The sequence below is a fragment of the Lemur catta genome, chromosome 1, assembly GCF_020740605.2.
Source record: "Lemur catta isolate mLemCat1 chromosome 1, mLemCat1.pri, whole genome shotgun sequence".
Classification (NCBI taxonomy): domain Eukaryota; kingdom Metazoa; phylum Chordata; class Mammalia; order Primates; family Lemuridae; genus Lemur; species Lemur catta.
In genome coordinates, this window is record NC_059128.1 from 29,663,849 (window position 1) to 29,682,222 (window position 18,374).

At 52.2% G+C, this 18,374-nt stretch overlaps 1 protein-coding gene across 1 annotated transcript in view; it reads right to left on the reverse strand.

Annotated features, from left to right (window-relative positions):
• Nucleotides 1-4,519: 4,519 nt before the first annotated feature.
• The window catches only part of GALNT16 (polypeptide N-acetylgalactosaminyltransferase 16), a 75,080-nt gene continuing 61,225 nt past the window's right edge, over nucleotides 4,520-18,374 (reverse strand). Inside the window, exons 10-15 of the mRNA XM_045564903.1 lie at nucleotides 15,238-15,364; nucleotides 13,557-13,649; nucleotides 11,691-11,774; nucleotides 7,592-7,733; nucleotides 6,794-6,919; nucleotides 4,520-5,500 (exon numbers count right to left, since the gene is read on the reverse strand). Of these exons, the coding sequence (XP_045420859.1) occupies nucleotides 5,363-5,500; nucleotides 6,794-6,919; nucleotides 7,592-7,733; nucleotides 11,691-11,774; nucleotides 13,557-13,649; nucleotides 15,238-15,364 (710 nt within the window). The 3' untranslated portion in view covers nucleotides 4,520-5,362. The remainder of the gene's footprint in view (nucleotides 5,501-6,793; nucleotides 6,920-7,591; nucleotides 7,734-11,690; nucleotides 11,775-13,556; nucleotides 13,650-15,237; nucleotides 15,365-18,374) is intronic.

Genomic DNA, 18,374 nt, shown 5'->3' on the forward strand with positions numbered 1-18,374 from the left:
GTGCGCATATCAGGACCGACCCCATCAGGGTGTATATGGTAGCCTTATCAAGATTCAGGGTATCCAGAAAGTGCTCAATCTGTGTCAGCCCTCACCATTGCCAACACATTGTTGTTGAGAACTTAAAGACCAGCTAATAAATATGAAGGTGGAGTTGTAAAGTTACCAAGCTTTCAAAAAGTGAGAGGGAAAATGAACAAATATACACACAGTGCTTTTTGTATGCAATGTACTAATTCCTACATGCAAGAATGCTTTATCATTAGACACAAACCAAAACGAAGACAAACCCAGCTGGGATGCTTTAACTCATTCATTCAGCAAGCAAACATTTACTTGAGAAGCAGGCTCTGTGCTGTGGTTGTGGGAGGTGTGAAGCTGGAGTAGGCACAGTTCCTGTTAGCGGGTTGCCACAGTCTAACAGAAAAGACAAGACTAGAGGGGACAGGTGCATGTCACAGCGCTCGGAGGAGGGTGATGGCTGAGGCTGGGGGGGAACACTCAGAACGCCGAGGAAGCAAGCTGGAGAGATTCTTCTCAGACGGGTGGGAGATCGGGAAGGGTTCCCTTGCGGAAGCAGTGTTTGGCTGGGAAACCGGGTAGCATTCAACCCACGGAGATAACAAGGTGGGGGCAGAAGGAACAGCAAAAGCACAAACAAGAGAAAGCAGAAAGCGACTTTGAAAAACAGGACCCAGGTCATTCTGGCTGGATGGCAATGTTGGGAAGAGAGGGTGGGAGCTGAGGTTGGCCTGGCTTGCGGCTGTCAGGTGCTGGACAGCCTTGACCGTTGGTGGTTCATGGGACTCCTCCAAGATCACAGCACACCGTTGAGGGCTTGATGGTGAGCATGATGATGATGCACAGGTGCGAGAGCCTGCGTGTTCCATGAGGGCCGCCCCCAGGGGCTCCAACTGCTTCCAGAGCCTGCTCACCTTTGCAGCATCCATCAGAATGAAAGAGGTCAGCCCCAAGCCCCCACCTGATGGCTGCAGGACCAAGGCCTCCGCACAGCCAGAAGACTGTCCCCAGTGCCCCTCTGCTGCTCCACCTGCGGCCCCACCAGCTGCTGGGGCTTGATTTAATTTTAACAAGTCCCCGCTCTTCTGCCCCCACAGAGACCAAGGCTCAGGACAGCAGAGTCATCCCTGGGCCAGGAACCCAGGGCTCTGCAGCTGCCTGCCAGGGCTGCGGGACCTGCGGCCCACCCGCACCGGGAGAGACCAAGGCTGAGAGATGAAATAACTCATTCACAATCATTCGCCATCACACGGCCAGTAAATGGTGGAGTGAAGCTGGGTCTTTAGAGTCCATACCCCTAGTGCACCCTTCCCCGTGCCTCCTGGGGTTGAATTCAGCAGGAGAGGGCTGTCCTCAGATGGCTCTAGAGCCTCAGTGCAGCTCAGCCACTCAGCGCAGCTGCCAGGCAGGAGAGAGCGAGCCTCTCCCCTGCTCCACCTCCAGGCCTTTCCCAAGTGCCTGGCAGTAAAGACCTCTTCCCGTGACAGAAGCCGCCGGGTACCCCTCCCTTCTGGAGGAAAACTGACTCAGACCATCACAGGGGACACACAAATACCAAACACATTGAGAACATTGTTGGGAATGGAATCGTGGACATTATGAACTCAGGCCTCTCCTTTCCAGGTTTCCTTTCCCGTTCCCTGGTGGGAGAGGACCACGCCCCATCCGGTGCTGGAAAACATCCCCCACAAGGCCTCGGGTGCCGGAGCCCTTGGAGGACAGTGATGTTGTCCAGGTTATTTTTCCCAACTGCGAGTGGGCAGAGCCCTCCTGAGGGGCCAGGGGGAAGAGCCAAGTCGCAGAGGCCCAGGGATTGAGAACTGCTCCCTGCTGGAGAAGCGGGAGGCTGGCCCAGTGCAGACTGGCTGGCCCAGTGCAGACAGCGTCCTGCGCCCCACCCCTGCGCTCTGGGCAGACTCTCCTGCGGTTGTGTGAGGCCTGCCCAAGGCCTTTGCTGATTCCTCCAGGGGCTGGCTAAAGGCCGACAGCGCCAGCTCCCGGGAAAAAGGGGGGTGGGAGAGAAAATGGGCCTGGAGGGAGGTGGGTTTGGAAGAGAACAAGCAAGAGACGAGAGCGAGAACAAGCAAGAGACGAGAGCCGGACTCAGGAGATGCCAGCACCAGAGCTCTTCAGGCTGGGAGTGACAACAGATGGAAAGTGGAAAGGGGGCCCAGCCTGGCCAGGAGGGGCCAGAGGAGGAGGTGGGCAGGGGGCTGTGCTCCCTGGGAGGACGGAGGGACAGATGGGGGCATGGAGACTACAACTAGGATCCTCTGCAGTGACTTGCCTCCTGAGCCCAGACCAAGCCGGACACCATGGCCAAATCGTGTGCTCTGCAGCCAGCTAGGGCTTGGCTCTGGCCCCTCAGGCCTGGGGTCAGCTCTGGGGAATCCCGGATCAGCAGGCTGAACGAGGTGGGGGTGAGGGCAGAAATGGCTGCATCCAGGAGAAGTTAGTGGTGCACCGGCCTGCCGACGGCAGTTCCTATGTGCATTGAAGCAGCGTTTATTTTTACCTGGGTTTCTGATCACAGAAATGATGGGGTTTTTCCATTGGTTTCCATGGAAACATTAGAGCATCTGCTACCCAATCAAGCAAGGCTAGTCTGGTAAGACTCTTTTTGGAATTATTTTGCTGTTTTCACCCAGAAAGTGTCCTGCCTGGATCTTCCCCACGGCCGCCTTATGTGGTAGAGGAGGGGAAGGGCAGCTCCGAGGGCACAGGGCTGGCCCCTGGGGACGGAGAGAGGGCTGGCCAAAGGCAAGCGTGGTGGCAGGCCATAGCCATTCAGGGAAGCCTTTTGATTTCCACTTCCAAGCCCCAAGTAGGGCCCTGTGATGAAGCAACAGGAGCGTCGGCTCAGCCTGGCCCAAGCTGGTTCCTGGGTTCTGGTCCCAGGCGGGGCCCAGCAGCAGGGCCACCTGCCGGCTCCCCCAGGGCAGCCAGCTCCCAGGGCAGCCCGTGCAGGCTGAGGAGCAAGCTGTCAGGTGCAGGAGAGGGCCAGACGTGAGCGTGCTGCTTCACTCTTACAGGACAGAGGCCTTGACCTCCCCGGCGAGGCAGGAGGATGGCGCTGAAAGGCGTGGCCTGGAGTCGGGAAGGAAGGCGCTGGTGCACGTGAACATGTAAGAAGTGGATTTATTCCAGGTGTGTGTTTCATAAAGATGGGGTCCTCAGGACAGCTAGTGGCACATGCTTTGGTCAAGAAGAAAAGCAAAAACAGAATAGGGCTGAGTTGCCAGAAAGGACGGCCGACCAGTGCAGGGCCTGGCATACTGTGACCACAGGAAATGAGGGAGGGACCCTCTCTAAGGCCCTCTGGGCAGCAGTCCTCTTCCATTCAACAAGAGCAGCCCACGTTCCCCATCCCAGCAGGTCCACGCCCAAGCATGGCCCAGGCCTTCTGGCTCATCTTCTGGGGAGACGCCTTCGCCCTTGGCCCAGTCCTGTCCTGAGCTGCACCAGGCCTCCCGGGTGAATGGGATCCAAGGCCCGCAGATGGCATGGACGAAACATCACAACAGAGGACTGGAGCCGTGTGGCCGTGGGGCAAAGGGCCCCACCCGCACCGGTGAGTCCAGGGGGGTGCATGCCTTGGCAGGAGCACTGCTGAGAGGACGCTGGTGAGAGTCAGGAGGTGAGAGGAAACCGCTGGAGGACCCTCCAGAGCAGGTGCTGCAGACCACAGACACTGGGCCCCCGACCCTTGGGCCATGGCAGTTTGGGCACACCAGGGCGGGAGACTGAGGGATGGCAGGTCAGGTGGACAGTGGCTCCAATCCAGAGCAGAGGTTCAGACCCTTTGGGGATCAGGGGCTTCTTTAAGAAGCTGGGGAAATCCATGAACCCTCTCCCCGGGAAAGTGCATATATGCACACACATGCAATATTTGGGGGACAATTTCTGGAAATTCCTACACCCTCTGGAATCCATAAACTCCCTATGGGTATGTGGATCACTGGTCTATGAAAGACTAGGGGCATCTAGGGTGAATGTGTCCACCCCTGGCTGTTCTGCTTCAAGGGGAAGACCCCCAGGGATCCTGGTACCAACAGTCATTTGCCCAAAATCACACTGCCTGAGCCAGCGAGATGGGGGAGGAGGGCATGGGAACAGCCCTTGGTGCTTCCAAGACGAGGCCATGGGGTAGATGTGGTAGTTCCCAGTGGCTGTGAGAAGGAACTGGGGGTTCTCTACACAAACAGGGGCCACCAGCCAGCCTCCCAGCCCCATGCAGTAGCTGACCCTTCAAGGAAACCCCTCCTGTCGTGGGGAGGGGAATAAGGATGGGGTTTAGCCTGGATGGCTGAGCCCCTAACGACTTAGGGGAAGTTTATGCTCCAGATATGAGGTCCCATTGTTCCCAGCCACTCTGAGCCAGGATGCTGGATTGACAGAGGCAGAGAGATCTTTCAGAAAGCAAGAATTGAAAACCACGAAGGAGGATGGGGCTTCCCGTCCTCCTGGTGGGCCCAGATGTGGGGGAGGGGGACAGGGCACGAGCTCTTCATTAAGGCCCAAGAGAGACGTCTCAGTCAGACACGGGGCCAGACAGATACGGAGTCTGCTTACTGAACTGTGCCTCAAGTCTTCCACTAAAGATCCCTCTGCGGCCTCTTGCTGAGAATGTCGGCACCCACAGGGTCAGGAGGGGAGGCCCAGTGTTGGGCTCAGGCCCTGGGGCTGGTGAAGCAGGACAGGAACTACATTCTGGCAAAGAGACCTGTTCTTTTGGTGCTTTGTGCTCTTCCATACGCGTTCGTTTGCAAAGTCCCCATCCTTTGCCCCCAGGAGTCCCATCCCTGCCACACACCACCCAGCATTCCCTGGGCATGGCATCTCTGGCAGGTCTCTGAGCTTCTCACCTCCTACCTGGTCTTTACCTGCCCTTCTCCTCTCCTCTCTGCCCCCAGCCTTCGGCCTCTCTGTCCACATTGCCCACTTTCTCCTCTCGTGCCCGTCCCCACAGGCAGGCCCCAGTGGGCCCGAGTGGGCTTCTGTCCGTGCCCTCCCCAGGCAACAAGGGGAGGTCTGGGCACCAGAAGGCGCCAAGGGAGAGGACAAAGGGCCAGGGCACCTGCCAGTCTCTGCCCGGCAACAGTCCGGCACCCTGACCATCTCCTCTCCCAGTGCAAGCCTGGGATGGCACGGGGGGTATGGGGTGCACCCCCCGCGCCCTCCCGGAACAAGCTGTGGAGCAACGTGTGTCGTGGGGGGTGTTTGCTGATGATGCCGGCAGAGACGTGAAGAGATGGAAACGGCCTGCTTTGCTCTCCCCCACCCTCACCCACTCCGGTCCCAAAGTCTCATGCAAACGGTACAGGAGGCCCCAGGGCTACCGTCATGTGTGCGGCAGCAGCTGCCACTGCTGGGCCTGGGCGTCAGCCTGACACTTGCTGGTCACCAGCTGGGCAGGCTTCGTCTCCAGGCAGAGGCCGCTGACTGAATGCTGGATGAAAGATCCTTTTCTCCTCCATTTCTAGGAGGAAGGGAGAGGGGGAAGGAGGAAGATGAGAAAATAATGACTAAAATTAATGTACTTTATTTCACAGGTATGTACACAACCCTGTATATGCTTAGGACACATCCCCTCACTTCAACCAGGCTGTGTGTCCCTTATACAAGAGGCTGCCCCCACCCCAGCCCCCATAAGCTTTAGGCCCTGCCCTCCCCACGGGACTCCTGCTTCTGCATTTGGCAGGATGTTACTGTCTACATCAGAGGAGGCAAAGCAGAGGCCCACAGTGTTTATTTAAAATGTGAGGCCAGGCACAGTAGCTCACGACTATAAAATCAACACTTTGGGGAACTAAGGTGGAGGATTGCTTGAGGCCAAAAGTTTAAGACCAGCCTGGGCAACATAGCAAGACTCTGTCTCTAAGAAATTTTTAAAAATAATTAGCTGTCATGCGCCTGTAGTCCCAGCTACTTGGGAAGTAGGAGGATCGCTTGAGCCCAGGAGTTTGAGGCTGCAGTGAGCTATGATCTGCCCTGCACTCTAGCTTGCGCAACAGAGCAAGACCCTGTCTCTAAAAAATAAAAATAAATAAATAAATAAAATTTGGCTTAGTTGCCATATACAAATGTGCATTTCCAGCTTCTGTTTAGATGCTGGGCCCAGTTCCTTATGTGGCCTCAGCTGGCTGGGGCTGATTTGCTCTCTGCTCGAGATGGGGCTCTTGCTCTCCAGTTCGACGTCGTTTCTGCCCGGTCCCAACTTTTCTCCTACAGGGGTTTTCCCACCAGCTTCCTGCAGGCCCTTGAGTTTGTGAGTCCCGGCCTAGGTGAATCTTTTACTTCTGCAAACAAGCTTTCTTCTTCCTGCGGCCCTAAGCTTCTGACCTGTGAGACTGGTTACCTACACTCTCTAGTGGGAATCGGCCGCCCACTTTGCAGGGAGGAAGGGTGGGACAGTGGAGGGGACCCAAGTTCTCCCATCACAGAGTCACGAAGGAGCTCCCAGGTCAGTGCTTTCGCTGTGGTGGTTGTCAGGGGCTAGGCATACAGCACTAACAAGACAACAGTCCCTGCCTTCATGGAGCTCACAGCCTGGCAGGACATTAGACAAACACTTAACCTGAAGAAGTATTTCCTCCTGAGTAAAACAATAGGCTTGACCTACATGTTGACTTGGGCCCCCACAGAGCCTCACTCTGGGGGGCTTATTTGAGTCCATGTGTCTCAACCTGGGGTTGTCCCGCCAGCGTTTGCCACCCCCACTGCATTGTCCCCGGGCTACAGATCACCCGAGCCCAGGGGCGAGGAGGCTTACCTGCTTGCCTTCTCTCGGGTTGCACGTCTGCAGTATGACCGGGGACCCAGGGGCAGACATTAAGGTGGAGGTGGCAGCCAGGCACTTCCCCTGCTGCTGGATGAGATGGTCACTGAAGAGCCATGCCTGCTGGACGGGGACCAGGAAGACAGGTCAAAAAGGACAGTGATGAATGGGTAGACAGGTAGATGGGTGTTTGTAGAATTTTTGACAAATAATTGTAGCAGCTAGGGTAGATGTAAGGGTATTCCCTACACAACTCTTAATTTTTCTATGTTTGACGTTTTTCATCATAAAATATTGGGGTGGGGGCGCTTAGCTGGAGCTGCCAGAAGGGAATCAAGGGTGTACCAGGGGCGCTGGGGGTGGGGGGAGAACAACAGGACACGGCCCTGGGCAGCCGGGGAGCTGGTCCATGCTGGCATCTCCGTGACTGCTCTAGTTTGGGCATGGGTGTAACTCTCATGTGTCACACCTGAGTGCACACGGGAGTCGCGGATGCCCTGCTGCCCATCACACAAGCTGACCGCAGCTGTATCTCGGGAGAGAACTGGGTGCTGTCTGGGCAGCACTTCTCTCTCTGCAAGGAGAAAGCAGGTGGTGCACAGAAGGGTCCTGTGCCACAGGCTGGAAAGGAATAAGAATGTGGCAGGAGCAGAATGCAAGGGGCCCTGGGAAAGTGGGTTTGTGGCGGGTGTAGACAGAGAAGGATGAGAGTGAGCAGAGGGAAGCCCTCTCCCACAGTGCCCCCGGCTCTCTCCCTCTCCCAGTCCTGACCCGAACGCCCCAGCAGCTCACCTGGGCCGGCTGGGGGTTCTTGGCAGACCCTCTGCAGATCCCCATTCCGAGGAGGAAGTCACCAGCTGTGTTCTGGCCCTGGGATTCTAGGCAATTAACCCCCTGCTTAATGATGCCAGGGAGCACTTCCTTCACAGGGACCCTGGGAGAGAAGACAGCAGTCAGGCTTGTCCTCTGCCCGCCCCAGGCTTACCCACGCCCTCTGCCTGAGAGCAGCACCCAGCAGCTCCGGGAGCACCAAGGTCTCCGTGGGAAGGGCGAAGGGCCGGCCTGGCCAGCAGGGGAGCAGCCTCTGGGAAGGCTGGGCCTGGACCCCAGGCGTCCTCCCAAGCAGCTCAGGGAGCCCCAGGGACGGCCCTGGAGGCTAAGCCCAAGACATGGAGAACCCTGGGGGAGAGAGCTCAGGCCAGGAAACAGTCCAGAAAGAGGGGAGCCTGGGGAGAGACCGGGGCCTAAACGTGGGCTCATTAACCAATCTCAAAATGACAAGGAAGGGGTGGTTTTAAAGAGGCAAGTTTAAAATATACAAATGCAAAACTGTGTTTAATCTCACTAATGATTAAAGACCTACATGTCAGCCACAACTGTCTGCTTACCGTATTTGCATACACACCCTCATGCATATGTATATACATTTTTTAATGCCAATGCCCAGTGTTGGCAATGGCTGTGGGATCAGATCTTCTCACACCGTACTGGTGAGAGCATAAATTAGCCCAGCTTTTCCAGAAGGCAATGTGGTATCATGCATCAAAGCCCTTAAGAATGTGCACGCCTTTCACCTAGTAATGCACTTCTAGGAATTTATCCTACAAAAATAATTATAGATGTGTTAAAAAGATTTTCATCTCAGAGTGGTTGATTAACTGAAAAGACTGGCAATTCCTAGTTATCCAACAAGACAACAATACTGGCTAGCCTAAATACATTCTGATTTCATCCATAGGATGAAAAACCCTGAAGCCATTAAAAATGACTTTGTGAAAGAATATCTGGTAACATGGAAAAATGTTCACAGCATACTGTTAACTAAAACAGGCAAGTTTCAAAATATTATATCATTAATAAAACATTTTGTATGCACAGGAAAATATGCTTAAACACACTGACACCCTGTGGGTAATAACCCCAAGGATGCTTCCAGCCCAGCTGATACAGACTTGAATACCTGGGTTAGAAGGTCATGTCTGTTCTTGGATTATAGATCCACCAGGCGGGTGATGAGAACCAGTAAGGCTTAGGGCCTAACTACGTCTTACCTTATCTGCCTCCCATAAGCTCTGCTGGGGAGAGAACTTGGGCCTGAGCGGCCATCATAACATTCTTTGATGGGGACATCTGCAGGATCTAGATCAAATCAGGGCTTTCTTCCTCAGGGTTGGCGGGAAGCCATGGAGTTCCAGAACTGATCCTTCTCATAAGCCTGGGGGAGCCACCTTGACCTTCTCTCCCACACCACTGACAGCAGCATGCACCTCCTCTAGACTCCCCTCCAGAGGTCACGCTGGCTTCCAGCTGCATCTGGCCCCAGAACACTTTTTTTTTTTTTTTAAGAGACAGGATCTTGTTTTATCATCCCGGTTGGAGTGCAGTGGTGTCATCATAGCTCACTGCAACCTCAAACTCCTTGGTTCAAGCAATCCTCCTGCCTCAGCCTCCAGAGTAGCTGGGACTACAGGCACTCACCAACATGCCCAGCTAATTGTTCTATTTTTTTTTTTTTTTTTTGAGACAGAGTCTCACTCTGTTGCCCAGGCTAGAGTGAGTGCTGTGGCATCAGCCTAGCTCACAGCAACCTCAAACTCCTGGGCTTAAGCGATCCTACTGCCTCAGCCTCCCATAATTGTTCTATTTTTTGTAGAGATGAAGTCTCGCTCTGTTGCCCAGGCTGATTTCAAACTCCTGGACTCAAGTGATCCTCCTGCCGCAGCCTCCCAAAGTGCTAGAATTATAGGTGTGAACCACTACAACCAGCCTGTTGTTGCTTTTAATTATTTGACAATATTAAAACATTTGATGGTTACACAGAAAAATTTCAATCCAGCTTCTCTTGAAAAAATAGCACAATCAGGCCATGCTGAGCTTGCATTCCAGCCTGCACACTAATCCACCGTGGTGAGTAGCAGCTGCCCCCTCTGGGTGAGGCTTTTGCGTCCCAGTTTGCCACAGGTCCCCACAACTCCCTATTGTCTCATCCCCACCCACTGGACTTATTTACATCACTGTCTGACCACTGTAAGGATTTGAGTTTGCAGCCCCTGCTAGGTGCAAGGCTGTTGGCCGGCAGTCACTCCACCCTCTCTGCCTCGTCCAGGAGCGACATGTTACATTTCCTCTCCCTACAGGGACCAGAAGCCTGCAGAGGCCTCTTTGGGAACTGTACTCAGCGGGATGCAGCAACAGGCCCAGGGCTTGGTCCAGACCCTCCTACTCTCTTCTTCTCCCCACCCCATGATCGGCTTTCAGAGGTGAGGTGGCATGTGACAATGTGTCCACATGTGACAACAGCCCCTGGCACTGAAGGCCTGTCCACTGATGCTTACGGACGAAACTCTAAGCTCTGTCCCTGCGGTGGCAGCCCTGGAGCAGCTGCCCAGCTCCTGTCCTTAAGCCTGGGGTCTCTGGGCTCCGTCCAAATGTCGTATGGACACTCAGAATGTATAGAAATGACTGCTCTTTTCTCCTCAGCATCTCAGAAATGATGCTCTGAGTGAGCACTGTCTCCTTAAAAGTATTCACTTCCAGTAGTTGTTTATTTATTACATTTTTATAAATTAATGTTCTTCCCTTCACAGCTATTGTCCAGGGAGCTGGAATTATCCAGGCTGTCAACTTTCTTCCAAGGATGCTGCTGTTGCTCAAATTGTTCTGGAATTTCTTGGAAACTGCTCCCAGAGGCAGTTTAGTCTTGCTACTTTCACATTATCCTGTATTTGGGACCTAGGATTATATTATCTGGGTTAATCGCCTAGTTTATTCACTGGTTACAACCTAACTGTGGCTGTTTTCCAAAAATCAAATCTGCCTTCAAAGGACAAAGATTTGCCTCTTTCAAGGATACTCAGGCTCTGAGGAGGGGTGGAGTGTTCTGGAAAGCCACGGCAGCATTCTTGGGAGAAAGCTGGCAGCAGCGGAAAACCTGTTCCCCAAGGTGACAGCTAGAGTGGGAGCATGCTAATTTTAGACATTATTGAGGCATATTGACCATACAATCTATTTAGTCACAAATATTTATTGAGTGCTCATTTTGTGGCTGGCACTGTTGTAGGTGCAGGAGATAAAGCAGTGAACAAACAGATAAAAGCCTCTACCCTCAAGGAGCTTGCAGGCAAGTTCAAGGAGATGAAAACAAAACTAATGGCCAGATATAAGCTGCGGAGGGAGGTGGAGCTGGGTGTTCAGAGGAGTATCCCCGGGAGGGGGACATTTGAGTGAAAACCGGAAGGAGACAAGAGATGAACCACATGGATGTCACCAAGACACTGAAAGGGGCGTGTCAGAGCTTATTACCATCCGGTCGGGAACACACCCATGCTCACCCACGACTAGAACCCTAGTGTACACACCGTTGGCATTTTGCTTCCATTTCCCCAAGCTTTTTCACAGTCTTTACTATTATATTAGTGAATGCATATTTGTTTAAATTGATGCATGATGACTCACTGAATCCAGCCCCTATTGTTAGTTATTTCTCAGTTTTTCACGGCAGCAGATAAGCCTGCAGTATCTACTGGTCAACAGCTTTTTGCTTTGCTTGCTTTATTTTCTTAGGATAAACTCCCAGACGGGAGAGAACAGGGTCAAAGGGGATGAATGTTTCTGCAGTCTTTGCTGCATAATGCAGTGCTGCTTTCCTAAGGGGGTAACGTCCATTTCTAGGTCTAAGACCTGGCCTATTAAAAATTCAGTTCCTACCGTGCCTAATTTATAAATCCTAGCAATGCCCTCTCAGTTACCCCAGAACCTTCACATGAACACAAATCCTTGCAGCTAGAAAGAGCCAGACTATCAGCGGTGAGGGGCCCAAGGCGGTGGGAGTGAGGGGCCCAAGCTGCCAGCCCCCTCTAGGCGTGACGCACAAGACGAGCGCTGCACTCACATGAGCTCTGGGTAGACGTTCTCCAGGTACCAGCGGAAGGACTTGCAGTTCATCTTCTTCCTCTGCTCGATCCTGGTGGCCACACTGCAGGAGGAGGCAAGGCTGGGCTTTGGCCGGCCAGTGTGGGGAGGGAGCCGCAGGGAGGATGGCGGAGGCCCCAGGAGTCAGTGCCCTCCTCCCCTCCTCAGGTGCGCAGGGACCAGGAGCCACTCGAGCCTGCCCTGGCCAGCCTTGGCCACTGCCATAGGTCATTCTCTGGCCTGCGAGCTCAACCCAGGTCTCCCGGGCACTCCTCATTCCTCTCCCCAGATTCCTGCTCAGTGCTCGCCTTTTAGGGTTAGCCCAGCCCTGAGGGGACTGTGCTTTCCTCTCCGCTTCTCACTCCTCGGGACCTCGTTACCATAAACCGGTTCTTACTTTTGCAGAGAGCAGAGCCTTAGTTAACCAGAAGTTTTCCTTTCCTGCATTCCACTTGAGGAGAAAGTCCAACAAGAAGAAGAGCAAGCTGGAAACATCTTTCCGGAGTTTTGGCAAATAAGGACCATTTGATGTGTCCTTGGGACACTGAGCTCAGCCTCCTCATCTTCCTCAACTACACCAGCCATAAAGGCTGGGGCAGATGACCCTCGTCCCCACCTGTCCGAGCCTCAGGTTCTTGTACAGTGAGCTGGGGACACGACCACTCACCTTGGAAGGTGTTTGTGAACATCGACTGAATTAAGGAGACATGAAGTGCTTAGGACAGGGCGGGTGCTAAGTAAATGTTTGTTCCCTATTTAAAGAAATATCTAGTGACATAACTATTTTTTTAAAAGGGGATAGATATAAATAAATAGAGTGAGGATGATTCATTGATGATCACTAATAATGTTTTCAAACTTTTCTGACCAAAGCGCAGGTAGGAGATAAATATATCTTACATTATGATCTAGTATACCCCATATACAGTCAGCCCTCCGTATCCATGCGTTCTGCATCTGTGGAGTCAATCAACCGTGGATCAAAAATATTCAGAAAAAAATTTTCACAAAGTTCTAAAAAGCAAAACTTGAATTTGCCATGCACTGAGTACTGTATTGAATCTCCTCGAATGCAGTAAAGTGTAGGCATTCTATTAGGTATTATAAGTAATCTAGAGACAATCTAAAGTATACAGGAGGATGTGCATAGGTTATATGCAAATACTACATCATTTTACATCAGGGACTTGTGCATCTATGGATTTTGGCACCCACAGAGGGTCCTGGAACCAACCCCCTGTAGACATCAAGGGATGACTGTACATATATAGGTACATGCATGACACAAACATACAACTGAAATGAGAGTTTCATAAAACAATGCTAACCCTCAAGTGCAATCAACTCTGATTTTCTATTCTGTTCCGTACTAATCTAATCTGTAGTGCTCTATTTCTCCCTCTCTTTTTTAATGCTGGTCACGACCTACTAAATTGAAATCTGCATTTTGAAAATGCTTAACTAGACTGTAGTCGTAATAGCCCATGATAGGAAAATAAGCTAACAGTGGGTGGAGACAACCCCCCAGATGCTTTCTGCAGACAGTCCTTTCTTAAGCATGCCCACAGATGCCCCTTTTCCTGCAGGCGGCTTGTGGGGACGACTCTTTTTCATAAGCGAGCCTTCTCTTGTCATATCTCCCCATGGCTTTGTGCACCACACGGGCCAGGAGCTTGTCTCCTCATCGCATTCCCTCACAGGGCCCAGAGGAGCCCAGTAGAGGGGGAGCTCGGTGACTGAGCAGGCTGTGAGCAGTACCCTGGTGTATGTTCCACTTTGTATTCTGCTGGGGTTGTATTGTGCTAACGTGGGAGGGGGGAGGCAAACAGTGGAGCAGGGGGCCCACCTGCCGAAGGCCTTCCCAATGGCCGAGGGCCGGGCCTCATAGTAGTATTGCTTGTATTCGTCCATCCACACCTCTGCAGTGCGCTTGGTATTCCTAGGAGGAGAGGAAAGAGCTAAGTAAGGTCACCAGGGAGGCAACACGGTTGGGATCTGGATGGGCTCTGTGCGGGCGGGGCGATGAGACTCTCAGCAGCAGGGCAGTACTGACTGGGGTGCACAAATGAGCACGGTCTCTCTGGAGGATGGTCTGTCAATATCCATCAACTTTGTGGACATGCACAGTATATGCTACAACTTTCTCCTTTGAGGAATCTATTCTACTGAAATACTTGCATGTGGGCAAAAAAGACATTACAAGAATATTCGTCTAACAAACCATTGGCGACAACCTAAATGCCCATCAACAGGAGAATAATTAACTACTCCCACATGATGGAACACTAGGTGCCTTGAAAAAGAATGCCACAGTTTGTATGTATTGACCACTGAAGGGTGTCTATAATTTAGCATTTAGTGACAGAAAAGCATGCTGCTGAAACAACATACATTTATATAAAAGCACAAACACAAACCCATGGTGTGTGTGTCTTTCTCTATACATAAACTTGATATATGAAAATGCAGTTAAAGGCCTGAATAGATAGACCAGGAATCTATTAAGCAGAGTTACTTCTGAAAGACAAGTGGGATACACGGAAGTAAGAATAGGGGAAAAGGACTTTCACTTTTTTTCTGTATAATAATGTAAGAGGCTGGGTACAATGGCTCATGCTTGTAATCCCAGCACTTGGGAGGCCAAGATAGGAGAATTGCTTGATCCCAGGAGTTTGAAACCAGCCTTGGCAACATAGCAAGACCCTATCTCTACAAAAAATAAAAAAATTAGCCAGGCATAGTGGTGTGCGCCTGTAGTCCCAGCTACTTGGGAGGCTGAGGCAGGAGGATTGCTTGAGCCCAGGAGTTGGAGGCTGCAGTGAGCTATAACCATACCCCTGCACTCCAGCCTGGACAACAGAGTGAGATCCTGTCCCCCCCCCAAAAAAGTAAAGCGTAAAGATATAATATTAATGTGCATATGTATATAATTTATATTGGTACTGCTTGAATTTTTACAGTGAACATATATGACTTTTATAATTATAAAAACAATAAAAATGGGTGGGAGGAAGCAAAACAAAACTCTAGGCTGTTCTGTTAGCTAGATTGAACAAATGAGCATGGGCTTGGCCAGGTGAAGTGCCATTCTGGGAGGAGAGGATGCTCATGACAACACCCCCACCCCACCAGGAGAGTGGGTCATGGCTGGCTGAGGCCAAGTACACCCTGTAGCTGGGGAAATGGATGGACAGGTGCTTGACCAAGTCAGGGTCGGGACACTGGCACCCATGACCAACACTTGGGCTCAGTGAGGGGAGGGCAGTGTTTAGTTGGTCATTTGGCCAATTTTCCAAGACCCTCAAGGACAAAGAGAGTCAAGGCAAGAGAGACCTGGTGGCAATTCCCCCAACTTCATTCTTCCATTTCTGAAAGTACCTGGAATCCTAGAATGTAAGACCTGGGAGGGGGCATATGGGGAAACTGAGGCCAAAGAAACAGGGTGGCTGCCCAAAGTCACATGGTGTGTAAGTGGAAGGGATGGGGTCTAGAGCCTTGGTGTCCCGCTTCTAGTCACCGTGACCTACCTGATGTAGGTGAGGGCGTTACCCTCAGGAAAGTTGTAGGGGTGCCGCTTCCTGAAGACGTGGCCCACCCGGCTGCAGGGGACGATCTCCAAACTGCCACCACACATCCACACCCGGAAGGAGAGCTCTGCAGGAGATGGCAGCCGTCAGGAGCAGGAAGGGGGCCCTTGGCCAGTCCCCACTGAGCGAGGGTGGGAACAGGCTGGCTCTCTTCTCTTTGGTGTCCTGTCTTTGAGGTACATGCTGGGGTTGGAGTTTCTGGACCTGTTCAAACGGGGTCCTACTCCTTGCACATGTCCCTGACTGCGCACCCCATGCATGCATGTCCATGTGCTCGCGCGCACACACACACACACACACACGCACGCACGCACGCACGCACGCTCCCTGTGGCTGAGGCCTGGGAGAGCAGTGGAAAAAGCTTTGAAGCAGCACCAAGAACGTAAGGAGAAGGAAAACTGAACCAACAGCAGCATCATTTCCAGCCTCTGTCTAGAAAGCCTCGGCCAGACATGAGCTAAGGAAGAACACATCTGCTCATCAGCCAGCTCTGGGCATTTGTGAGTTTAGAAAACCAGCCGCCAACCAAACCACAGGCTGCTCCAGCTGGCATCTTTTTGGCCAGCCCCGCCCTCCCCCTTGGCCCAGTTGGTCTCCATGTATAGGCTATCACCGGCCCTCATGAGACTTGCTTCCTTTGGTGGAGCTGGGCCAGCTTTTGCAGACAACTATGGTCCCCAGTAGTGTCAGGAGATGCACGAAGTGGCCATCCTGCTTCCCAGAAGGGGACATCACAGGTTACCACTCAGTTCTCCACTCACTAATCGCCATTTTTGGTAAGGACCCACCTTGGCAGCTGGCTAAATCTCACATAATCTCTTCTGATGTCCTACTTTCTTTCATATAAACCCTATAGTTGGAGACTCTGTGACATTAAAACACCTCCTTCCTGTCCCAGAAAATCCATAACTCCTGTTTTTTTAAAACTAAAACAAAAGACCATTTTCTTATGAGTTCTGGCTTCACAATTGGCCCTAAGGACACTTGTGTTCTCTAGCCAGCCGTGGAGCTCTTGCTGGGCACAGCTGGTCAGGGCCCTCCCAGAGGCGCCCACCTCTGGCCAGCCTGTGTGCCCTCAGGGCCAGGACTGGATGCCTGACATACCTGCGCCCACACACAGGGTTGGCTACATTAATGGGCTTCCCTAGGTCTGCCCAGAGACCGCCAGGCATCCATCCCTTCTGGCCGGAGCTCCTAGCAGCAACTGAGGCTTAGAACTGGGGACAGGCCTGGGGCACAGAAGATCTGCATTTTGGTTCCATTTCTGCCAGCCCAACTTTGTTATGGCAATTAAGTCACTTCATCCCACCCAGCCCACATTGTCCATACTATTATTAGCTACTGTTATTATTATCAGCAATGGCAATAATGACTGTAATAACCATCATCTATTTACTGAGCACTTGCTATGTGCCACACTCTTTATAGCTGACATCTAATTCTCCCTGCAACCATGTGAAGTCAGTATTATTACCCTTATGTTTTTTAATGAGGACCATGAAGCTCAAACATGTTAAATAACCTCTCCAGGGTCACCCAAATACTCAGTTGCAGAATCACAACATAAAAGTTCACACTTTGTCCAACCACACTGTTTGAATCAGATTCCTTTGGTTCATTCAGCAAATTTTTACTGAGCACCTATTATATGTCATACACTGCTCTAGATTCCCTTATGCTCTGGTGGGGGAGACAGGAACCCAGGAAACTAGGAAGCAAAAAATATAAGTCAACAAGAAAATGAGTAGAATATGTAACATATCAGATGGTGATAAGTGCAATGGAGAAAAATTAAGCAGGGAGCAGAATAGGGCTCCTGGAGTTGGGGGTGGGGCTACATTTTTAATTAGGCTGATTAGGGAAGTTCTCACTGGGTACATTTGAGCTAAGACCTGGAACAGGTGAGAGAGGGAGTCATGTGGCTGTCAGGGAAGAGCATTCCAGGCAGAGGGACCAGCAAGGGCGGACGTGGGGCTAAGTAAGAGCTGGCTGCAGGTTCCAGGAGACTGTGCAGCCGGAGTGCACAAGGGAGGATGGGAGAAGGGGCTGTAGTTGGGGGCAAGGGCAGATAGTGTAGGGCCTGGTAGCCAGTGTAAGGGTTTGGGTTTTGCTGTGAGTGGCATGGGAACCCTTGCAGGGTTGCAAGCAGAAGAGCGACATGATCTGTGTTTTAAAAGGATCCCTAATGTGAACCCCACAGTTCTCACATTTGCCAGCCCCACTCACGGTGGCTTCTGGGCTCCTGAGTTTGGATCTCTTGGGGGACACAGGCACTCGTCTCAGTTTGGGCATCTCCCTCCCTTCAACAAAGGACTAAAATGAAAGGCTCGAACCCACCAGCAACAGGAGTCTCACGGCTCAAAACTGGTCCCAGCTGCTGAACGCCTGAGCGCTGCAGCTAGCCTAGACGTTTCTTTGGATTTCTTCTAAGAAACAAAACTCTCGCCAGAACCGCTCTGTGGTTCACCTTTCAAGTCCCCAACCCCTGAGCCTTTGCCTCAGGCAGAGTTTGAAGTTAGCTGTTTGATCACTCCCTCTTCCCCTGTCAGTCCCTAGCCTGAAAGAAAGGAAGCAAAGGCTCTGGACGCAGGAGACGGCTGCTCTCCCAGCTCTCTAAGTCTTTGCAGGAAACCAGCTTTGCCGAAGCTCCCTCAGGCTGGGACCAAGGACACAAAGGAGGTCGCTCAGGCCCAACCCACGTGAAAGAGGGTCAGAATGGAAGGGTCACTGCACCCCAGTTCCCAGAATTTACTCCTCCAAACCCTGCCTGGAACCGGCTTCCAAGAGAAAGTTACAAAGGGCAGAGGATCCCATGCCCGTTCCCACTCCGGCTGGGTTTGAGCCGGAATCGGGCCTGTTACAAGCCCCCACCGCTCATCTATTTTCCTGATCTGGGAGAAAAGGAAAAGGAGCCCTTCTCCTGACAGCCCAGAGGTGCGGACTTTGATAACATCCCACAACATGTAAGTGGCCCCGGTAAAGGAGCTGCAGGCGCCTGCTAGGTGTGGAGTTTCCGGACTGAACTCCGGAAGGCACCCGCCTCAGTCTTCCCACCTGTCAAGTGGGGGAGACACCAC